This window comes from Artemia franciscana, chromosome 13 (genome assembly GCF_032884065.1).
Source record: "Artemia franciscana chromosome 13, ASM3288406v1, whole genome shotgun sequence".
NCBI lineage: Eukaryota > Metazoa > Arthropoda > Branchiopoda > Anostraca > Artemiidae > Artemia > Artemia franciscana.
In genome coordinates this window covers 29,862,186-29,884,777 of record NC_088875.1, presented here as the reverse complement: position 1 = coordinate 29,884,777, position 22,592 = coordinate 29,862,186, and the positions used below count along the sequence as shown (strand labels likewise).

General features: G+C 35.0%; 1 protein-coding gene across 1 annotated transcript in view; it reads left to right on the top strand.

Annotated features, from left to right (window-relative positions):
- The window catches only part of LOC136034780 (HEAT repeat-containing protein 1-like), a 138,529-nt gene that overhangs the window by 105,717 nt on the left and 10,220 nt on the right, over positions 1 to 22,592 (top strand). Inside the window, exons 20-26 of the mRNA XM_065716192.1 lie at positions 1,363 to 1,687; positions 3,951 to 4,270; positions 6,281 to 6,592; positions 9,448 to 9,629; positions 11,876 to 12,067; positions 18,629 to 18,845; positions 22,283 to 22,482. Of these exons, the coding sequence (XP_065572264.1) occupies positions 1,363 to 1,687; positions 3,951 to 4,270; positions 6,281 to 6,592; positions 9,448 to 9,629; positions 11,876 to 12,067; positions 18,629 to 18,845; positions 22,283 to 22,482 (1,748 nt within the window). The remainder of the gene's footprint in view (positions 1 to 1,362; positions 1,688 to 3,950; positions 4,271 to 6,280; positions 6,593 to 9,447; positions 9,630 to 11,875; positions 12,068 to 18,628; positions 18,846 to 22,282; positions 22,483 to 22,592) is intronic.

Sequence of the window (22,592 nt, the reverse complement as noted above, 5' to 3'; positions counted from 1 at the left end):
CCTTTCATAAGAACCATACATGCCCCTAGGGCATAACTTACAACGCCTGCCCCCGGGCCCTGGGGGGTTTTGTCGACACCTGAGTTTTTGTTATATCGCCTTTGAACTATTTTTAACAAAATGGCTATCTCAAAATTTGTATCGATGCAATTGAAGAAAAGGGGGCGAGGGGGGGCTAATTGCCCCTCAATCTCTTTAGACTTTCAAAAACTTAACTAGAACTTTCAATTTTCAATCAAATGAGCCCTCTAATTTTTTTGCGAGTATCCCTTCCACAAAAACCATATATGCCCCCAGGGCATAACTAACGACGCCTGCTCTGGGGCCCTGGGGGGTTGTGTCGACCCTAGAGTTTTCACTATATGATCTTTGATCTATTTTTTAAGAAAAGACGGGAGGGGAAGGCTAGTTGCCCTCTTATTTCTTTTAACTCTTAAAAAGTGATCTATAACTTTCAATTTTCGATCAAATGAGCCCTCTCTGGAGTTTATACGAGCATCCCTTCCGTAAGAACCATATATACCACCAGGACATAAATAACAGCGCCTGCCCCTTGCACTAGGGGGCTGTGTCGGCACCGGATTTTTTGTTATATGATCCTTGAACTTTTTTAGCAAAATCTCAAATTTTTTTCAGAAGAACTTGGAAAAAAAGAAGGGTGAGGCGGGGCTAGTTGCCCTCCGATCGCTTTTGACTCTTAAAAAGTGGACTAGAACTTCCGATTTCCAATCGAATGAGCCGCTTCCGAACTTTATGCGATGACCCCTCCCATATGAAGTGCCTTTGGGAAAAAAATAAAATAAAACATAGGAGCCGTACGGCCTTTACTATTGGCAACCCTATAGCGTTGCCTCTGATAGAAAAGCATAGACGGCATTGCAGTTGAAACGAGAGTCGCTAGATGGCATAGTGGCTTTAGTTTTCTCTTACGATTGTCAGTATCCTACAGCCCTTGCTTTGGAGCAAAGGAGCTTTCAGACTAACAGTTTTATGTGTTGCTAATTCATGTTGGCAGGTACACCTTTTTTCAAAAACTTGAGATTGTGTTGTAAGGCATGCACAAGACTTTACACTTTTCCTTTCTCATGAAAAAAAAAACAAAAAAACTTACGAATAGAATTCCTTCTCCCTTTCGAACCAAAGGAGGAACATAACCTTAATGATCCAGTCAGGCTAATTAACATTATCAGCAACTTTTAAACGTCTTAAAAATTTATTTTGGTATAGTTTGAGTTTGAACTTAATTTAATTAAGTTTGTTTAAATTCAAATTTCTTTCAGTCCAGACACAAAAAACAATTATTGTCTTATTTTGTTTAGTTTTAGTAAAATAAAGACTAAAATTTCAATTGCAAATTTCCAGGCCAACGAGGATCCTAACGACCCAGCCAAATTAAACAATATCATCAACAATATAGTAGCCGTTTTTGCCAAATCTATACACGAGACGCCACGATATCGGCAAATTGTGACATTCAACAGACTTCTAAGCATCATTGGACCAGAAAATCATCTGTGGCTTGGGCCTGCCCACTTAATGCAGATTGCTGCCGCTCAGGTGGATCAAGCAAAGAGAAATCAAATTCGAAAGTCTGCTCTCGAAGTTTTTACCTTGTTTGATGTGACAGTGCAGTTGAAAGCAGTTCATGATTTGTTGGTGTATGTTAATGAGCTTCCGCTAGATCTAGGTAAATTTGTTTCTTATTTCATATGCCAAACAAATGTAGCTAAGGTGCTCGTTCTCAAAAGCAACAATCTCAAGAGACAATCAGGTAGACTTTGAATGTTTTTCTTGAAAATGAAACTTGTTCCTCTTTTGATTTGTAAAATTCTTTGTTATCCGTAAATCTTTAGATAATACAAGTATTTGCTTGTTTATATATACATACATATGTATATTAGTAGCTGACTTGATATCCTTCCCAAATAATTGTAAGTGTCTTGTTTAGCAGCTGCTTATTTAATGCGGAACGCAGATAAATTTTCCAAATTCCTGGCAAAAAGAAGAAATGTCTAGATTCTGTTGTATATTGATGACCTAAAACCGTAGTAGTTGACAGATTATCTACATATTGACGTTGAATAACTTGAGAAATATTGGCTACTAAAAAAATACTACATCCAAGAATGTGGTATATGTAAGAAATGATAGAACGATTATCCAAAATTAGTGTTCTAAAGTACCTTCTCTATTAATATTGTCACATATCTTTTTGAAAAGTTAGTTTATCCAAAAGAAAACTCCCTCAAGTTGTCTTGTTTGTAAGGAGTGAGCTTCGAAAATGGATTTGCAACATGTATTAATACCTTGAGTGCAGAAGTTTAGGTCTACAGATCCCTTTGCTCTTTGAGAACGATAGGCATTGATAGGCGATAGGCGATAGGCATTGATCCGCATTTATAGTGAAGCACCAAAAAATTGTTGCCAAAAATGTCCAAAGATCTCCTTAATTTTTGCATCTCTTATTCCAGCTGTTTTTTATTACGTTCCTATGTCACCAAAAATCTATAGTTAGTATTCTTGTCAGGTCAATTTCCGTAACCTGATTCTGGTTTTATAAGCCAATAGACCCATTTCTGTGTAAACGAGTTTTCTTCTTTTTTTGTAGCTTATTATATTCTTTTATCTTAGATTTACTATTTACAACTTACTGAAAATAAGGTAGATGGGGCAGACATAAAAAAAGAATAACAAATAATTCATACGTGTAAAGTGAATTGCTTTAATTGCAAACTCAATTTGTCAACTATGTCAAGGCTGAATATCACCAGAAGCATATGACTGAAGAATTTAGTTCCTTCAATAATTAAATGGTTGTAACGGCCATAAAGGGGATCTCAAACAAGGATGCGTGGAGGCTCTAAATATATTGAAGGCTATTCAAATGTTTATTAAACAGAAAATGTTTATTAAAAATGTTATAATTAGGCTATTCAAATGTCTATTAAAATATTTTAAATTAAAAATTTTGCGAATTGGTGTACCTAGTATTTATTTTAAGATACTTACAGATTAACAACTTCAGCGTTTAATCGAGGCGAGGAAACAAAACCAAAGTGTTGCTCTCACTACACTTTACCCGGCGAAGCCGAACAAAGGTTGTCGGAACACCTCACGTTGCCCGTGCAACGTAGATCTAGTTTTAAATTAAAAATTTTGGACAGTCGCGTCACTTTTGAAATCAAGAACTGTTGCATGTTCTTATGTGCGGAGTATTGTAATATCTCTCCTCAATTGGGCCTGGTGATAATTTGTTTAGTCATCATCTAGACTATGGCACTAGAAAACAGAATAATAGATCCAAAATGGAGTATGGAAACCTGCTCTGCACTATTAGAGAATCGCTTGTTATTTAAGAGAATTGTATTTTATATAAAACTGTGGTTAATTAGATTAGTTAATTCGTAAAATTTGTGAAACCTATTTGTTTCGGAAGACAGAGGAGGATTTGCTAAATCTTTTCAAGAGGAATTGTCTAAGGATTGTTTTGGGTACCTGTGTGACTGACAGTATTTCAAACAGTAAGCTACGAAATGTGGTTTTACCCCGCTATTCACGGCTTAAACGAGGAAAGGTTGGCTTGGCTAGGACACGTTTTGGTAATAAAAGATGACAGTTTGCCAAAGATCATCCTTTTCGGCCATCCACCGAGTGTCAATCGAAAAGAAGATCATCCACAAAGGAGGTAGGGAAAAGTCCTAATAAAGTATTTAAAGGAAATCAGAACTTTTTAGAAGGGTGGAAAGAGGGAAGCTCGAATAGATTGGGACGCAGGAGGAACATGCACAGCCGTGCTTGCCTCATTTGGATTGATGTTGTAGTGAGTTAATCATAGTAGAAATAGTAGTAGTAATAACATTTAGTTAAAATTTTAATGGTTTTAAATTGTTATTTTTTTAAAGGTTTTTTGAACAGGGTTTATTACAACTTCTGTTTTTCTGCATTTTCAGATGCAAATAAATCTACCAAACCTGTATTTGGACCGTGGACATTCGTTGGTGAAAAGACAGAGCTAAGATGTGCTGCTGAAATGAATTTCCTCATTTCTTTCCGTTCGAACATTCTGCAGTTCCTGGCTTACCTCCTGCAATCTCGGGATCTACTAGAGCGACTGGTTGATGATACGCCCGGAATTGATACTACATTTAGTGCATTGGTAACAGCTGTAACAGCAGTTATTAGAAGATTAGATGAGTTCCATGCCAGAAAAGGCCGAAAATTGGAAAAAATCAAGGGGCTGCTAAACCAAGCTCAAGACGTTATGGATAAGGTTGGAGATTATGTCTTTGAGTCACTAATTATTTGCCTTAAACAATATACTTTACAAAAATGGTTTCAATAACGTCTAAAGAATATCACTTCGTACCAGAGACTGGCTGTTTAGTAATGTTTTTGGGCTTAAGTTTACAATAAATATTAGACTATGGCATAGTTTCATACATATTTGACGAACGTTATTACATTAATATTTTAGTTGCCACTATTACAATTAGTAGTTGGAAAATGTCACAGGCTTTGGTAATGTATCGTTACGATAAAGTTGTTGCCCCTTTTTTCAGCTATAGTGTTTTTATTGACCCCTAATAGTAAGGTCTGTATTATTTTCAGTTTTATCATTTTGAACTATGTGGTTTTTTAAATTACTTTAATTACTCGTCCATTATTCAGCGGTGCTTCTCGGTTACAAATATCCTTGTGGAAGCCAAGATTGTACCCTGAGTCATATTCCTCCAGCCAAAGATCAATTGACTGGTCCACTACTGGGCATAATTAGTTATTAATTGTTAGTTGAATAGATACGTTTTTTCAGCGTGTCTTGTTTTTTTCTTTTGGTTGATAGTGTCACTTAGCAAAACTCAACATTATAGTAAATCTTCTTATTTCCGTTATCTACTCTGACCTTAAAATGTATACTAATTACCTGGTGACTGAAAAATTCTCTCTTTCTCTAATCTTACCTGGAAAATAGAAAATTGCTAGACCAATCAAATTTATTGTTTGGCTTGTTTGGATTCATACTGTGTTTGTTCATAGATCGTTCGGAAGCTACGTTTTTAGCTCGATTTTTCTGTAGTACTTTCCTTTCTGTAGTATTTCTATCTTACAGTTTGTCAAATTTCCCGAAAATTTTGCATTAAAGTTCAGACTGGCTAACTTATGAATTTATGAATTCGACAAAATCTTGCCTAAATTTTTTTTTTACATCATGCCATCCTTACTGCGCTAAAGTACAGCTGAAGCTAGCATATACTCGATAAATTTTATTATTCCCTGGCTATGCCCCACGCCCTGTATATTTTGCCACCTTAGGATTCGCCGTCTAAAATTGAGTAGTTGAAGGTTTGTTCGGAATTTTCTCGATATTTGAAGTTTTTGTTAAACCTGCCGTTATTTTGCAGGAAAACTTTTGCTGTGCTAAAATATTCTGCTCCCAACCCGTTAGATGCTCTGAATTAAATATATGTAGAGTACGATGTGTTTAATATAAATAGTTTAAGGGTATTTTCTAGATGGGTTTTAGCGATAAAGTCTTTATTTTGAAATTTTTGGAAGTTGATTTTTTCTTCATCTTTGTCGGGTCATTTCTTTTCGTTTTCCTTTATCCGTTTCCTTCTTTGTAACTTTTCAAGCTAGAAAAACTAAGCTTATTTTATATCTGGGAACCACGCCTCTCACGATCATAATCTTCATCACCTAAACTGTCCAACAATCCAATCACTATATTCACTATCACTCATTATTTAATTTGGTCTGAATCAAAGTGAATGCAAACGTCTACTGGTTTTGGTCAATCGAGGCGATTGCTCGCGTCTATCTCAGTTTAACTCTAGGCGTAGCTAAGGCACTCCTTTTGAAGTAGAATTTAATATTAAAAACAGCTTAATCTAATCCTACATTAAATATTATTATTTATTTGAAAAGCTAATTTTACTTTATTATAACAGTCAAAGAGTGGTTTTTCTCCATTGTACTTCTGTAAAATTTATTCCACTTGCAAAAATGTGCTACACTGCAAAAAGGATGACTTCTAGTCACAGGAAGTTCCTCCTTATGGTGGCTAAATTATTATCAATGGAACTTTCTATCATAGACAGGGTCTTCTTATGTCTTCTTCAAGCCTTTTTAATAAATTTGACTTCCCTACCCTTTTTTGTTTGACGATAAAACTCACTTGATAGCAGACAGGGTTGCTTTTCTGGTCAAAACAGCAACCGTGTATTTTTCCTACTTTTTTTTTACTTTTCACATCACTCAAATGATTTGTCTTCTCTATTTTCAGATAAATAGCTTGTTGAAGAGTGATATGTTCTTAGAAGTCATATTCAACCTTCTAAAAAGTACTCCTGATATGCAGAAACGAGCTTTAGATCTATTTGTTGTCAAATTGGAAGTTCAACCTGCAGTATTCGCTGATGAAAGTAGGATTTCAACATTGACCTCTATTTCAAATTGGCTAATAAAATTTGTGAATGAATCTACGAATTGTGCTAAATCTGCTGAGACAACTGCGCTTAATCTTCAGTCTGCTTTGAATGTCCTTCTTCACGTCAGTCATGTTTTTTCTCTTGATTCAACTGCAAGAGTAATACCAGTAAGTTTTTTTTCCTTTCTTTTATTTTCTAGGTTATCGCCATGATTGACATAATGGGAAACAATGGTAGTGTTTCCAATGCTCACAGCGCTTTCAAAATTCTTTTAAGGGGCTCATGGAGCGTCTTTTCAGGGCTCTAGCCTTCAAGGTTGGCAAATATAGCTCTCTTAAATATTAAACCAAATTATAATGAAATGTGCATAATTACCCAGCTTTTTTATGCACATATATTGATGTTCCAAGTTTGTCCAACAAACTGAGAACATGAGATTGTGAAAAAAAAAAAAAAAAAACTGCCAAGAAAAAATCTAATTTGTTTCATTTTTTTGGGGGGGGGGAGAATCTATATTTATTTCGCAGACATGTTTTGACATATAGCTGCTTTCGCAATTGTTCCAATTGTACACTCTTAATTTAGTCTTTCAATAAGAATTGTACTTAATTACCTTTATAGGATGATAAAATTCTTCAATGACTCTAGTTTTCAGCAAACAGATCTTTGGCATAGAAGATACCTAGCGAAGGCTTCGAACATATCACTCCCCCATGTAAGCACAGTTTTGCTACTGCAGTCAGTATCACCGGACATTGATGTAATATTCATCAGCTTTTGAGGCTCGTGTAGTCAATTTAACACTTAAACAACTGTAGTGGGATGATACAAAGCTGTTTTATACCCATTTTTAGTTTTAGTAATTATACTGCAATTTATTTCATATTTATTGTAAAAAGAAGTCAATCAGCTGGACATCAAAACGCGAGCTTACAAGACAGTTTTGCCAGACAAACAGTAAAAAAAAGTGTGGATGGAACTATGGAATTAAATATTTAAACAGTTATTTTAAGAATTAGTGGGTGAAAGTATGTACTGAGTATGCTAAATTTCATGAGCTTCAATAATATAACAAGCAATTTTCTTGACCAAATAAATCTCATTCAATTAATTTCTAAGGTACCCTTTTCAAGAAGCTCCGTACTTAACTAATATATAAATGGATCACAATTATCTAATTTCTTTATGCTTGGACGAAGATCATTCCATCCTTGTATAACTAAGAAAATTTCCGGTAATTGAAACCAGGCGAGGACCCTAGTATCATTTTTCGTTTGAATATGTCCATGAAGAAAGTTAGCCCTCTGGCAAAATACACCCATAAAGTCGTCTGGAAGGCTATCATTTGAACGCTTATGTGTATAGAACCAGTGTATAATGATAACGCAAATCCTTGAGCAAGCATTTTTTATTTCTTTGTATGGCGACCACAGATTTAAGATCTCCTGGATTAATAGCATTATTCTTAGTTTGCGTATAGGGTGAACTGTTGAATAGGAAGTACCAAACCATTCTGACGGACATTACAAAATAAATGAACATATACTCTTCCAGAGCTATTAGAAATGCAGTGAATTTCCTGGACACTTTTAACTGCAAAAGTTAAGATTAATTTATGCTGTATTTTCGTGAATTTTGATGCGATTGCCGTAAATTATATCTTGTGCAAATTGTGAAAGTAACCAAAATAGGATTTTGCTTCATTATCAATTCCTCCTTGCGCTCCTACTTCAGAGTTGTCACTAGTAAAAGTGTTTGAAGTAGATGGGACTCAGTGGATTTTGCGGATTTTTTTCTAGCCTATGAGGGCGTTAATTCCTTTTTGGCAGAACTAATATCGAGATTTTCGTAAAAACCGTTGTGTTCTGCATCGTAATTTCGCGTATTCTATTCTTTTGCCAACTGATTGAACGTATAGGGACAGGAGGGAGGGGCAAATTCTTCTCCCCGTGTTATTAAGTCTTCTGCAAGCGCCGCGTTCCACCTGCTTTTAATTTACTGGTAATTGTATTGCCCAGAATTATTCTATCTGGGTATACGAAGTATATTCTTGGGATTTTGCGTTCTGTGCAACATGTCGCCTCATCGTTTCGTAGTATAAGTTTAGATCTAAATGTTGAGAAATGGGAGATTCTTCATCCGAAAATTAGGTAGTTTTTGTATCCCCTTTATTACTTTTATTCGTTGGTTAGGATTAACTGTTTTAAGTACTATTAATTTTATTAGGCATCAGACTCTTGTTGATATTAAAACAAAATTAAAGATAGGTTATTATAAAATTGTTGCGAATTGTGGCCGTTACAACAGGAGAGCCTTGGCAAAATTTATCTCCAGTTATTGTGACCATTCTATTTTGTTGTATACTAGTCTTCACGCAATTCTCAATACTCATGGTCTTAGACGTATGCGAATTGATAATTTCCGATATTGCGAATTTCTTCTTTTTATTCCTAGGTCTTATCGGAACCGAAGGCATGTTAGAAAGTACCATGACACAGATATTATTCCTGTTTTCAATTGTTTGAGTCATAAATTAAATAAAAATGCTCTTTTTTGTTCTAGACCCTTACCATCAGCTCATCCGTCTATATAGTTAGTTTGTTATTGTTAAACTTGTGCCTTGTTCTTTTTTTCTGTTAATCCACTAACTTTTTCTCGTATAGTGGGTTATAAATAAAGTATTGTTAATATGATTATATTGAGAATTTCACCTAGTTTGATTAGTTTCACCTGCGATCTATTTTTTTAACATAAACTAAAAACTTGTAGATACCTCTATTTTCAGTAAAAGCCTTTATTTATTCATTTATGTTAGTATCTGTTGTTTTTTTTTTCTTCTTTTTTTTCTTTTTTTTTGGCTCTATGATTGCTCTTTTAATGTTTGTTCGTCTTGGGTTTCATTTATTTTTAATAGTAATTTCTGGTTGCTTGGAGTTTGAGTTTTTGTAGTTTCACTTTGTCTTTAAACCTTGTTTTTGTTAAACCCTTCGCCATTGTGATGTCAAATCATGTTCCGTTTTAGATTCTGGCCTTAAGTTCATCTTTAGTGACAAAATCTGACATTCTTCCGGTTCCAGTACTAGGGCAAACTCTTTTGTGTCTTGGTGAGGGAGTACGGCTTTGTGGGGCTTCAGCTTTAGTGGAAATGACATCTTTTATGCCACACCTGCTAAGAATCCTTCAGGAAAATCCAAACGTTGAAGGGTAAGTAGTTCAGAAGAAAGAAAATACCCTTGACTTTTCAGCACTGAAGAGCCAGCCATGTTCATGTAATAAACTTGAATAAAGAGGCTCCTTAAGGAACCTTCTTATATAGACAGGTGTTTACTACAAGTAAACGCTATCAATGCGAGTTAGAAACAGCATGTTTAAACAAAATTTCTAAAAATAATGAAAATATATATATATATATATATATATATATATATCTTTTTTTGACTAGGCAAGTGTGTTGGAATTTATCAGGGGGGGGCAGGGGGCAAATAAAAAAAAACAAAAAACAGTAGCATGAAAATATTGAAAATTATATAGAAAGTGCTAAGAAACTTTACATTTTGGGATTGGGACTATTTGAAGTTCAGTTTTTTATTATTATTATTTATTCAGAGAAGTTTCTTGGCTAAGCTTTTTTGTTCCCAATTCATAGAATTATAGGATAACATTGTGAGAGAAGTTTCTTTGCTAAGCTTTTTTTGTTCCCAATTAAAAAATTTAATTGTATTTTCCTTGTTTCTTTTCTAGTATAGTTACTACGCAATAGTTTTGGTTCATCTTTTGGTGCTCTGGACAAGAATAAAATTGAAAGTTCACAACTAAAAAAACACCTGCTAAGTTTTTGAATTCAGTATATGGTTCACTTTTTAGTGTTCTGGACAAAAATAAAATTTAAAAATCTCCAACTAAAAAAACATCTACTACGTTTTTGAGTTCAGCGTGTAAAAAGGCGCTACAAAAATTTTGAAACAATACAAGTTCATACTTTCAACTCCTACTTCATATCCATTTTATCGCTTGTACACTATTTTGTCCTATCCTTTTGTGATATACCAGATAAGTACAAAAAAGTGTTTAGTGCTATTTACAAAAACAATATTGATGCCGTTGGAATAGGAAGCGAGGTTAGTAGCTGTTTTGGTGTTGAATGGGGAGCTACGCAGAGTTTGTCGTATCCCTGTTTATATGGGTTATTTTAGTGGATTTAGTCTGAAGGAACAGGGTAAAGGCTATGGGAGAGCATAGAATCAAATGGAAGGTAAAACTCTTAGACTTGGATTATGTAGATGATTTAAGTATCCTATATAAATTTTTTCGGTAAATTAAATGAATTTGGGGGGGGGGGTGAGAGTTCGAAGTGCAGGAATGGGCTCGAAAATTAATGTGATGAAAACTAAGTAGCTAAGATTAGGAATAAATGAAGGCGAAGAGATGATGTTTGGCAACGAGAAAAGTTGAAAAAAATTTGAAGAATAGGAAGATAAGTATGCAAACCAAGATTAGAATATTGTAAACTACGGCAATGACAGTGGTCAAGTATGATTTTGAAACGTAGGTACTCCAAAAATCTCCAAAAGATTTCTTATGCGTTAGCGGTTCCCCTGAATATATGTTAAGCAGCAAGTTGTGCAAAAAAATGTGTACTATCCCACCCTTTAGAGAAAGGTTGAGATTGCTAGGAGACATTTTACGGACGAAAGATGACATACTGCCACTTATCGTTCTTTTGGCCTTCCATCCTGGGCAAAACGAAAAGCAAGTTGTCTCTAAATGAGGTTGGAAGAGGTTATAAGAAAACTGGAATTTCTTGGGGGGGGGGTAATGAGTGAAGCTTTGAAAACATTGTGATTATGAGCGTGTGTAGCTGTGTTTGGTCTAAGACGGCTTGCTTCCCCCGTGAAGTCTTAGTATTAGTAGTAGTATAATTTTTGTTATTACTTGCATTAATACTTGTTATATTACTTCTGTAAACAAAATGCAGCATTTTGCTATTGTAGTTCTATGAAGGTAAAAGGTAAAGGTAAAGGATACGGCATTAGACTTTACAGTCCCTACCGGCGGTGCTGATCTCCGTTTCTTGGCCCTTCAGCCAGGAAGTGCAATGGGGGGTTGGTTGCCAGCCATCCTGTGCTTTCACACACCCTTCCTGTTTACCTTCCCCAGATTTCTCCAGGTACCCATTTAGAGCTGGGTCGACTCTGGCTAAGCTTACAGAGTCACGCCACTGACCCCCGTCCCAACTGAAGAATTGGGTACACTGGGATTCGAACCCGCGTCCTCTCAGACAAAGGATCCCGAATCCAGCGCACCAACCAACTCGGCCAGGACGGCATCTTCCATCTTCATAGACGGCATTCTATGAAGGCTCTTCCAAAAAGTCAAGTAAATTTGCTTCAAATGGTTAGGCTAAAAGAAATGCGCTTATTAAACACTTTTAAAAACTTTTTCTTTTCTAGGAATGAGCTATTGTTGACAGCTGCAATATCTAGCCTCCAGAAAATTGTTGATACCCTGCCTCAATTTTTAAGCCCGTATTTGATGCAACTTTTAGCTGTTTATTGTCATTTTTCTGCTCTCCATAAAGCAGGATCTGCTACCAAAAAGCCAGAAAAGCCAACGAAGTTGCACTCCGAGCTGATGAGAATCAAGTGAGTTTTCTTTTCATGTTATTGCATATTTTTGTGTTGTTTTCTATTGTTTTTTATGTTTGCTCTCAACGGCTTTATTACCCTATATATTCTAGACCAGCCACTCCACAGGGGGACAAGGTTCTCCCAGTGGTCCCTCTCCTCCTAGTGCATGTGTGACTCACATTATTAATTTCTACCCTTTCGTCCTTGAATCATCCTATCACCGTCCTTGAATTCGCTTAGCTTTAGAATTTTGTTTTCAAAATATTTTCACGGATTGTTAAATAGTTGGTACTAGTTTAGCATGCAGAACATAGGCTAGTCCAAAGTATGTCCCAAATATACTGCTTGTGCTTTTTCTACTAATATGATTTCATGGAATTTTCAACCCAGTGTAAGCAAAAGACAAAAGACACATTCGAAATATCAGCACTACAAATAATTTTTATTTTACTTTTATTAATAACTTCATGATTTTAATGGGTAGTGCTAGATGACGTGGGATTTTTTTTTTTATTATTATTATTATTATTATTACAGAGGCAAGGAAGTTTCTTCTCGTTCCAGTTTCTCACAATCTTTTGTCTAGAATTTGTAGTGTACGCTTTTTGTTATGGCACTTGGTATTAACCAAGTGACATATAGCAATCGCCAATTCTGTCGGTCTGTCTGTTTGTCTGTCTGTCGGTCCCGGTTTTGCTACTTTAGGCACTTCCAGGTAAGCTAGGACGATGAAATTTGGCAAGCGTATCAGGGACCGGACCCGATTAAATTAGAAATAGTCTTTTTCCCGATTTGACCATCTGGGGGGGAGTAGGGGGCCGGTTAATTCGCAAAAAATAGAAAAAATGAAGTATTTTTTACTTATGAGTGGGTGATTGGATCTTAATGAAATTTGATATTTGGAATGACATTGTGTCTCAGAGCTCTTATTTTAAATCCCGACTGGATCTGATGACATTGGGGGGAGTTGGAGGGGGGAAACCTAAAGTCCCGGTTTGGCTACTTTAGGTACTTCCAGGTAAGCTAGGACGATGAAATTTGGCAAGCGTATCAGGGACTGGACCAGATTAAATTAGAAATAGTCGTTTTCCCGATTTGAACATCTTGGGGGGGAGTGGGGGGCCGGTTAATTCGGAAAAAATAGAAAAAATGAAGTATTTTTAACTTATGAGCGGGTTATTGGATCTTAATGAAATTTGATGTTTGGAATGATATTGTGTCTCAGAGCTCTTATTTTAAATCCCGACCGGATCTGATGACATTGGGGGGAGTTGGAGGGGGGAAACCTAAAATCTTGGAAAACACTTAGAGTGGAGGGATCGGGATGAAACTTGATGGGAAAAATAAGTGCAAGTCCCAGATACATGATTGACATACTCGGAACTGATTCGCTCTCTTTGGGGTAGTTGGGGGGGGAGTAATTCTTAAAAAATAGAAAAAATGAGGTATTTTCAACTTACGAACGGGTGATCGGATCTCAATGAAATTTGATGTTTAGAAGGATATCGTGTCTTAGAGCTCTCATTTTATAACCAGAACGGATCCGCTCTATTTGGGGTAGTTGGGGGGGGGGGGGTTAATTCTGAAAAATTAGAAAAAATGAGGTATTTTTAACTTACGAACGGGTGATTGGATCTCCATGAAATTTGATATTTAGAAGGATATCGTGTCTCAAAGCTCTTATTTTAAATCCTGACCGGATCTGGTGACATTGGGGGAAGTTTGGGGTAGGGAAACCTAAAATGATGGAAAACGCTTAGATTGGAGGGATTGAGATGAAACTTGGTTGGAAAAATAAGCAGAAGTCTTGCATACGTGATTTACATAATTGGAACGGATCTGCTCAATTTGGGGGGGGGGGTAATTCTGAAAAATAAGAAAAAATGACGTATTTTTAACTTACGAAGGAGTGATCGGATCTTCATGAAACTTCATATATAGAAGGACCTCGTAACTCAGATATCTTATTTTAAATCTCAACCGGATCAAGCGTAATTGGGGGGGGGGGGCAGTTGAGGGGACCGGAAATCTTAGAAAATACTTAAAGCGGTGAGATTAGGATGAAACTGGATGGGAAGAATAGAAACCTGTCTAAGATACGTGACTGACATAACTGGACCGGATCTGCTCTCTTTGGTGGAATTTGGGGGGGGGGGGTATTTTGAAGATTGAGGTATTTGTAACTTACGAAAGGGTGACCAGATCTTAATGAAATTTGATATTTAGAAGGATCTTGTGCTTTAAAGTTCTAATTTCAAATTCCGACCAGATCCTGTGACATTCGGGGGAGTTGGAGGGGGAAACCGGAATTCTTGGAAAACATGAAAATTGGGGTATTTTTATCTTACGAATAGATGATCGGATCGTAATGAAATTTGATTTTTAGAAGGAATTCATGTCTCAGAGCTCTTATTTCAAATCCCGACCAGATCTTTTGACATTGGGGGGGAGTTGGAGGGGGGAAATCTTGGAAAAACACTTGGAGTGGAGGAATCGGGATGAAGCTTGGTGGATAGAATAAACAAATGTCCTTGATACGTGATTGACAGAATCGTACTGGATTTGCTCTCTTTGGGGGAGTTGGGGGGAGGGGTTCAGTGATTTGGCGAGTTCGGTGCTTCTGGACGTGCTAGGGCGATGAAAATTGGTAGGCATGTCAGGGAGCTGCACAATTTGACTTGATAAAGTCGTTTTCCCAGATTCGACCATCTGGGGGGCAAAAGGGAGAGGAAAAATTAGAAAAAATTAAGTATTTATAACTTACGAGTGGGTGATCGGATCTTAATAAATTTTGATATTTAGAAGGACTTTGTGACTCGGAGCTCTTATTTTAAATCTTGACCGGCATTAAGCCTCTTATTTTCCTTTTTAAATCAATCTATTGATTCATAGAATTTTGTTAGAGCTCATACCATATGATCTCTTGGCTCTTAGCTCTTCTCGCCTCGTCACAAGTGCCATATGAGCTCTTAGCTCTTGTTTTGTTAATGGGATTGTTTGCAATTTCGATTTAGAAAACGCTTTAGGAGGTTTGTAAAATGTAATGTATGAGGTTTATAACCGCTTTATGAGGTAATGGTAAAAATACCATTTGTGGTATTATAATAATAGAATACATAATTAAAATACGAAAACAAGAAAGGAAATAGTAAATGAAAAGAGAAAAATCAAATAGGTGAAAAAACGAGGATTTGTCAGCCAGTAGCAAAATATGAAGATGAAAATCAACCGAACATTTCGACAAGGACCTCCGCCAATTCGTCCTCATTGCTCAAAAAGAAAAGAAAGAGGGAAAAAAAACACAATCTAATCTTCTAAAGTGAACTCTGCAAGAGTCTCAGAAAGTATTTACATAATTGAAAAAAAATGTGGAAATAGGGTATTAAGTTATGGAATTCTGATTTCATATTTGGTTTGCCCGGACTTGAATTAATGGGAAATAACCTTTCAATTATTTGTTTTTTTTTTTTAATTATGTCTTATAATATTACAACACCGTAATTGGTGTTTTACCCCTTCTAACCTCGCCTACGGTAGAAATAGGATACTAATTGATGGAATTGTTTAGTTCTGATGTTATTTTCGGTCTCCCCACACTTAAATAAATAGGAAACGACCTTTCAATCCGCCAAAACTGCACAAATGACGATTCTGGTTTTTCATCCCCCTCTGACCTTGCTTGGGTGGAAATGGTGTACTAAGTGATGAAATTTTCTAGTTTTGATGTCATTTTTGGTCTACCCGGGCTTGAATTAATAGGAAATGCTATAAAATATTGAACAAACTTAAATTTGACATCCCCTTACACTTTCCTCCCTCTTTTCCCTGAAAAAAGAGGTTTTTCTTTATGGCTAATTTTGGATATATTACTATGCAGATTTTTCTGAACATTCTGGTGCTAAAAACATTTCTGTTGCTCAAATGCCAAGGTTTGGTCTTTTTTTTTTTTTTTTTTTTTTTTTTTTTATTGACTATCAATTAAAGCCTTTTCATATAAAATTGATGAATCTTTAGGAAATGTTTTCAACCAAATTACAAATTTGGTAGATTCCTAAGTTGCTTGAAAAGTGCAATTACTCCTATTGCACTTACTGTAGGTTTTCCAACAGCTTATGAAGGTTACCTTTGCGACTGGTTTAAAGTGAAAATTATTCCATACATTGACGTCCGACAGTTTGGTAACTTAAACGAAACTTTCATTACCGATTACCTAGTGCACTTGCTCTATACCGTCTTAAATAACTAGAAAAACCAAACGTTTGGCTTAATCTTGTTCTTGTTTACCTCAAAAACTTTGAACTTGGTTGACTCGACCCTTTGTAGTAAATATTGTAATGTTGCTCCTATCAAATAAATCGCAAAAGGTGAAATACAAAAATATGTTCTCTGACCCCTCCCTATTTGCTGTGAAGTTCCTTAAGCAACTTCATTGGGACCACTTTTATTCCTAGTAATTATTAGAAATTGTTAAGGAGTTTCCTCAAAGATGGAAATGTATGGATAACACATTGAAGTATGATATAGGTCAATACTAAAATTGACCTCTTTGAAATCCTGACCCTTGACAACCTAAGATTATATTAAATGCTCTCAAGTCAAATATTATGGCAATAAACATACTAAAGTCTATACCCCTTTTTCTAGACCCGAAGTGTCAGTGTAACAAGTGAAACTCCTTGGGACCATAATTTTCACTTAAATGGCATATACATGTTTCAAATATTTTTAAACAAGTAATTGCATAGATATCCTTGTTTAAACTTGTGAATAAAATTAATTGTCCCGAGATGCATGCCCTCTGTATTTGCCTGTACTTTGTCAGGCCATTATTGGGATACGGATGTCTGCTCTGGCATCCGGTTCTTGCTTTTGTTTTTGTCAACAAAACTGAGGCGGTCCAGAAGCGTTCACTTAGGATCATTAACAAATTGAGTAAAATCCCATGCTCCTTCTTTGTAACATACTTTTAAAAGATAGTAAGGATAGCATTTGCTTGCCTTTTACTAAGTTTTACCAAGGATATCGTTTTCGATATTTGCACAGAGAACATTTCCCTGGTTTTCACAACCCCACAAGACCCCGTCCTCCCTATTTAGCCTCCTTAGCAGTCCCAACATTACTTTCCAATCTACGCTGTTACCTAGAGGCTCTGAAAAAATTTCATCCCTTTTATCTCGGAGTGCCTTAACAATTCTTGACATCTGACCTGAGCTAAATAGAGCTCTTTCGTTTCCTTCTTTTATTTGTTTGAGCATTGTCAAAATATTGGCATTTTTGTGGGGTTTCTTTTCTTTGCTCCTTTGTTCTGTAGAGCTCTAGTTTCTTAAATTCAGAGTTCGAATACAGCTTTTTATTTTTGTTTCTGGCCTAAAGCCATTTTTATATCATCACTTGTGTCTTTACTGATTTTTGACTCGCGTTATGTTTAATATTTGTTTTGATTTTAATATATTTTTTTTACTTGAAATACGAATTTCGCTATTCTCTTAGCTTTTGATACTCGTTTTTCAATAAAGTATTATCTTATCTTCTGACCACTGGCTCAATGGGCCTTTGCACTTGGTCACTTTTTCTGAATCAAAGCCATTAAATTTCTTTTTAAAAAAAGTTTATCCCGCACGATCATGATCCTCATGAGAATCTTATCATAACCGCGGGGGATTAAATAACTGATGATTAAATAACCGATGATTAAATAACTGATGATTAAATAACTGATGATTAAATAACTGATGATTAAATAACTGATGATTAAATAACTAATGATTAAATAACTGATGATTAAATAACTGCTGATTAAATAACTGATGATTAAATAACTGATGATTAAATAACTGATGATTAAATAACTGATGATTAAATAACTGATGATTAAATAACTGATGATTAAATAACTGATGATTAAATAACTGATGATTAGATAACTGATGATTAAATAACTGATGATTAAATAACTGATGATTAAATAACTGATGATTCAATAACTGATGATTCAATAACTGATGATTAAATAACTGATGATTAAATAACTGATGATTAAATAACTGATGATTAAATAACTGATGATTAAATAACTGATGATTAAATAACTAATGATTAAATAACTGATGATTAAATAACTGCTGATTAAATAACTGATGATTAAATAACTGATGATTCAAAAACTGATGATTAAATAACTGATGATTAAATAACTGATGATTAAATAACTGATGATTAAATAATTGATGATTAAATAACTGATGATTAGATAACTGATGATTAAATAACTGATGATTAAATAACTGATGATTCAATAACTGATGATTCAATAACTGATGATTAAATAACTGATGGTTAAATAACTGATGATTAAATAATTGATGATTATATAACTGATGATTAAATAACTGATGATTAAATAACTGATGGTTAAATAACTGATGATTCAATAACTGATGATTCAATAAATGATGATTAAATAACTGATGGTTAAATAACTGATGATTAAATAATTGATGATTATATAACTGATGATTAAATAACTGATGATTAAATAAATGATGATTAAATAACTGATGATTAACTTCTTTTCAGAGTTTCCCTCGCTGCGAATGTCCCTGTACGCTCTCTTGTGCCTTGTCTTGAAGTCGTCTACAAAGAGCTCAACAATGAAGAAAAGCAACATTTATTTGCTTTGATGCAAGAAACTTTCAAAAACACCACCAAAGAAGACGTCGTTTCAGAAATTGAAAATCTCACCAACTTCTACATTGAAAGTTTGAACTTCAGGAATATCGCAGCAAAAACTTCAGTGAGAATTGTTAACTATCCATTTCTTTTGTCTTTCCGTTTATTTTTGAGTTTCCCATTTTTATCATGGCATTGGTGATATGTTCATTCAAGTCCTTAAGGTTCGTTCAGGGACTTAAGGCTCATTCAAACTGAATCCTTGTGATAATTCTTTTTATTTTATTAACAGAATGCTGTACATATGCTTTACTGACTTCCTTCCAACCACTATTGCACCTACTTTAGAATTGCACCTGAGTGCGTGTGTTAACGCACGTTGTGTGCCTGAGCGCAAGTTTAGTAAACACATTAACATTGGAGTTGCTGCTGAATTATACCCATCGAATTACTAAACTGCTGTATGAATAAGATTTTGGAGGGTAAATCATCTTTATTTGTTGACTTTCTTAGCGGGGCGTATAATTGTTCATATCAGTTATAATATTGTATTAAGCATAGTTACGATTGGTTTGTCGTAGAAAAAAGCAGTTTCACTAGTGAACGTAAAACTAATTATAAATAATTTGGTTAGTGCAAAGCTTCATGGATATTCTGAAATGAGCAGATAATATCAAACAGTTCGTAGTAACGAACTGTAGTAAGGAGCGACCCGGCTCAATAGTAACCAAAACTCTAAAAAATTGAACTTTGATATAAATAGCTACATCAAAAGAATCGCATTTTAATGCTGATTTTAAATATATAAGTTTCATCAAGTTTAGTCTTACCCATCAAAAGTTACGAGCCTGAGACAATTTGCCTTATTTAGGAAAATAGGGGGAAACACCCCCTAAAAGTCGTAGGATCTTAACGAAAATGACACCATCAGATTCAGCGTATCAGAGAACCCTACTGTAGAAGATTCAAGCTCCTATCTACAAAAATGTGGAATTTTGTATTTTTTGCCAGAAGACAAATCACGGGTGCGTGTTTATTTGTTTTGTTTTTTTTTTGTTTCCCAGGGGTCATCGTATCGACCAAGTGGTCCTAGAATGTCGCAAGAGGGCTCATTCTAACGGAAATGAAAAGTTCTAGTGTCCTTTTTAAGTGACCAAAAAAATTGGAGGGCATCTAGGCCCCCTCCCACGCTCATTTTTCCCAAAGTCAACGGATCAAAATTTTGAGATAGCCATTTTGTTCAGCATAGTCGAAAACCATAATAACTATGTCTTTGGGGATGACTTACTACCCCACAATCCCTGGGGGAGGGGCTGCAAGTTACAAACTTTGACCAGTGTTTACATATAGTAATGGTTATTAGGAAGTGTACAGACGTTTTCAGGGGGATTTTATTTTGTTTGGGGGGGGGGGGCTATTTTGGAGGATCTTTCCTTGGAGGAATCTGTCATGAGGGAAGAAAAATTCAATGACAAGGGCGCAGGATTCTCTAGCATTACTATAAGAAAACAATGAAAAACAAACATGAAAACGTTTTTTCAAATGAAAGGAAGAAGTAGCATTGAAACTTAAAACGAACAGAGATTATTACGCATATGAGGGGTTCTAAAAATACTTTAGCATAAAGAGCGAGGTATTTAGGAGGAGATAAATACCTTGCTCTTTATGCTAAAGTATTTTTAGTAATTTCAACTATAAATAGGGTCATTCTTGTAGGGGTCATTCTTAAAGAATTGGGACAAAACTTACGATTTAGTGTAAAGAGCGAGGTATTAACGAGGGTACAAACCCCCTCGTATACATAATAAAAATATAAGGTTATGAAAGTTTGTTACGTAAGTTAATTCTTAAGTTACGTATATTTTTTACTAATAAAAACGTTCATTAAAAATTAAAAGTTCTAGTTGCCTTTTTAAGTAACCGAAAAATTGGAGGGCAACTAGGCCTCCTTCTCCACCCCTTATTTCTCAAAATCGTCTGATCAAAACTAAGAGAAAGCCATTTAGCCAAAAAAAGAATTAATATACAAATTTCATTTTAATAATTTATGTGCGGAGAGCCAAAACCAAATATGCATTAATTCAAAAACGTTCAGAAATTGAATAAAAAAAAACTAATTTTTTTAGCTGAAAGTAAGGAGCGACATTAAAACTTAAAACGAACAGAAATTACTCCATATATGAAATGAGTTGTCCCCTCTACAATCCCTCGCTCTTAACGCTAAAGTTTGACTCTTTGCCACAATTCTACTTTTTAAAACAATTAAAAGCTTTAGCGTAAAGAGCGGGGGATTGCGGAGGGGACAACTCATTTCATATACGGAGTAATTTCTGTTCGTTTTAGGTTTTAATGTCGCTCCTTACTTTCAGCTAAAAAAATTAGTTTTTTTTTATTTAATTTTAGTATAAGGGAATACGCGTCCCGCACAAGATGCAAGGCGCACGGACAATTTTTTTAATGTTTCATTCTGCGGAAAAATAGTGATTTACACTTACAAATAGTGAAGGATGTTATTGCTTTCCAATTTTCCTCACAATTCTCCCGTGATAATATGGTAGTTTTCTACAAATATAGAATTTCTTAGAATTGCATTGCATTCTTTCTAGAGCTATACTGAGAGAAAGGATGAATGGCTGCAGATGAAGGATGATAGATTGCCAAAGATTGTCCTTGTCGGTCAATTTTCTAGGGACAAACTAAAAGCAGTTTATCCCCAAATGGGTTGAGAGGACAGACCAATGGAAACGGGAATTTCCTGGGAGGTTTTTAATAGGGAGGCTTTGATCAGGTTGGGGCAGAGGAGGAGCATATGTAGCTGTGTTGGTCTCAACGGCTTGGTGCTGCAGTTAGTTGTTAGTTGTAGTAATACATGGCATTCTTTAAATATTTGTGCTCAAATCAAGATTTTTCCTGCGCTAATCACATGTCGAAAGAAGTTGAAGAAAAAAAAAGTGACTAATTAAGAAACTAACGGAAAATCGTGCATTTACCAACCAGTTAAGAATATAATGTAACTATAGAAAATTTAATTATGCAATAAATCTGTTTATAGAATAATAAATTATTAATCAAAATTTTGTATATATCGCGGTCTACCAATTTAAAGAAAGGTAAACTTTTTTCAAAATGTTGGTACTAGAGAGGTTAAATGTAATTATCGGTTTATTTGACTATGAAATAATTATAATCAGTACTTTACAGAACCTGTACTTCCAAAGTGTTTTGATTCTAAAATAATTTTTTAAACCACACTGCCTTTCCATTTACAATTAAAATGAAATAATAAAAAAATTAGAAAAAATGGATACATTATTTCAGTAAAATGATAAAAAAAAGACAAAAAACGCTTCCTTTTTTCACCAATAATAATGAAGAAGTAATTTACCGGGCATCCATTATTATTATTGAAAAACTTTTTTTTTTTTTTTTTTTCTTCTTACAAGTATTTCAGCAATCTTAAAAGTTTACTTGCCCTTTTCCTTACTTCGATAGAATAGTTTAGTTAAAGCTCTTTTGTGGTATGTTTATGCATTCTCTTTCTCATTCTTTTTCTTCTCTCAGAAGGTAGGCAAAAAGAAAAGAAAGTTAGAAGAGTATCAACTAAGTGAAGAAGATGTTGATAATTTGGAGTTGTCAGTGGCACATTCCTTGGTTTCAATGGTCATGAAACTTCCAGAAATCCATTTCAGACCATTATATTTCAAACTCTACGATTGGATGCATGAAGACGATAATAAGGAGAGAATGCTTACTTTTTACAGGTAATTGCTCACTCTCTGTTTCCTTTGCTTTGGAAAATTTATCTCTTAAAAATGTCGTGATTGCCCGCGAAAATATCTCTTTCGCCGAAAGAAACAAAATGAAGTACTAT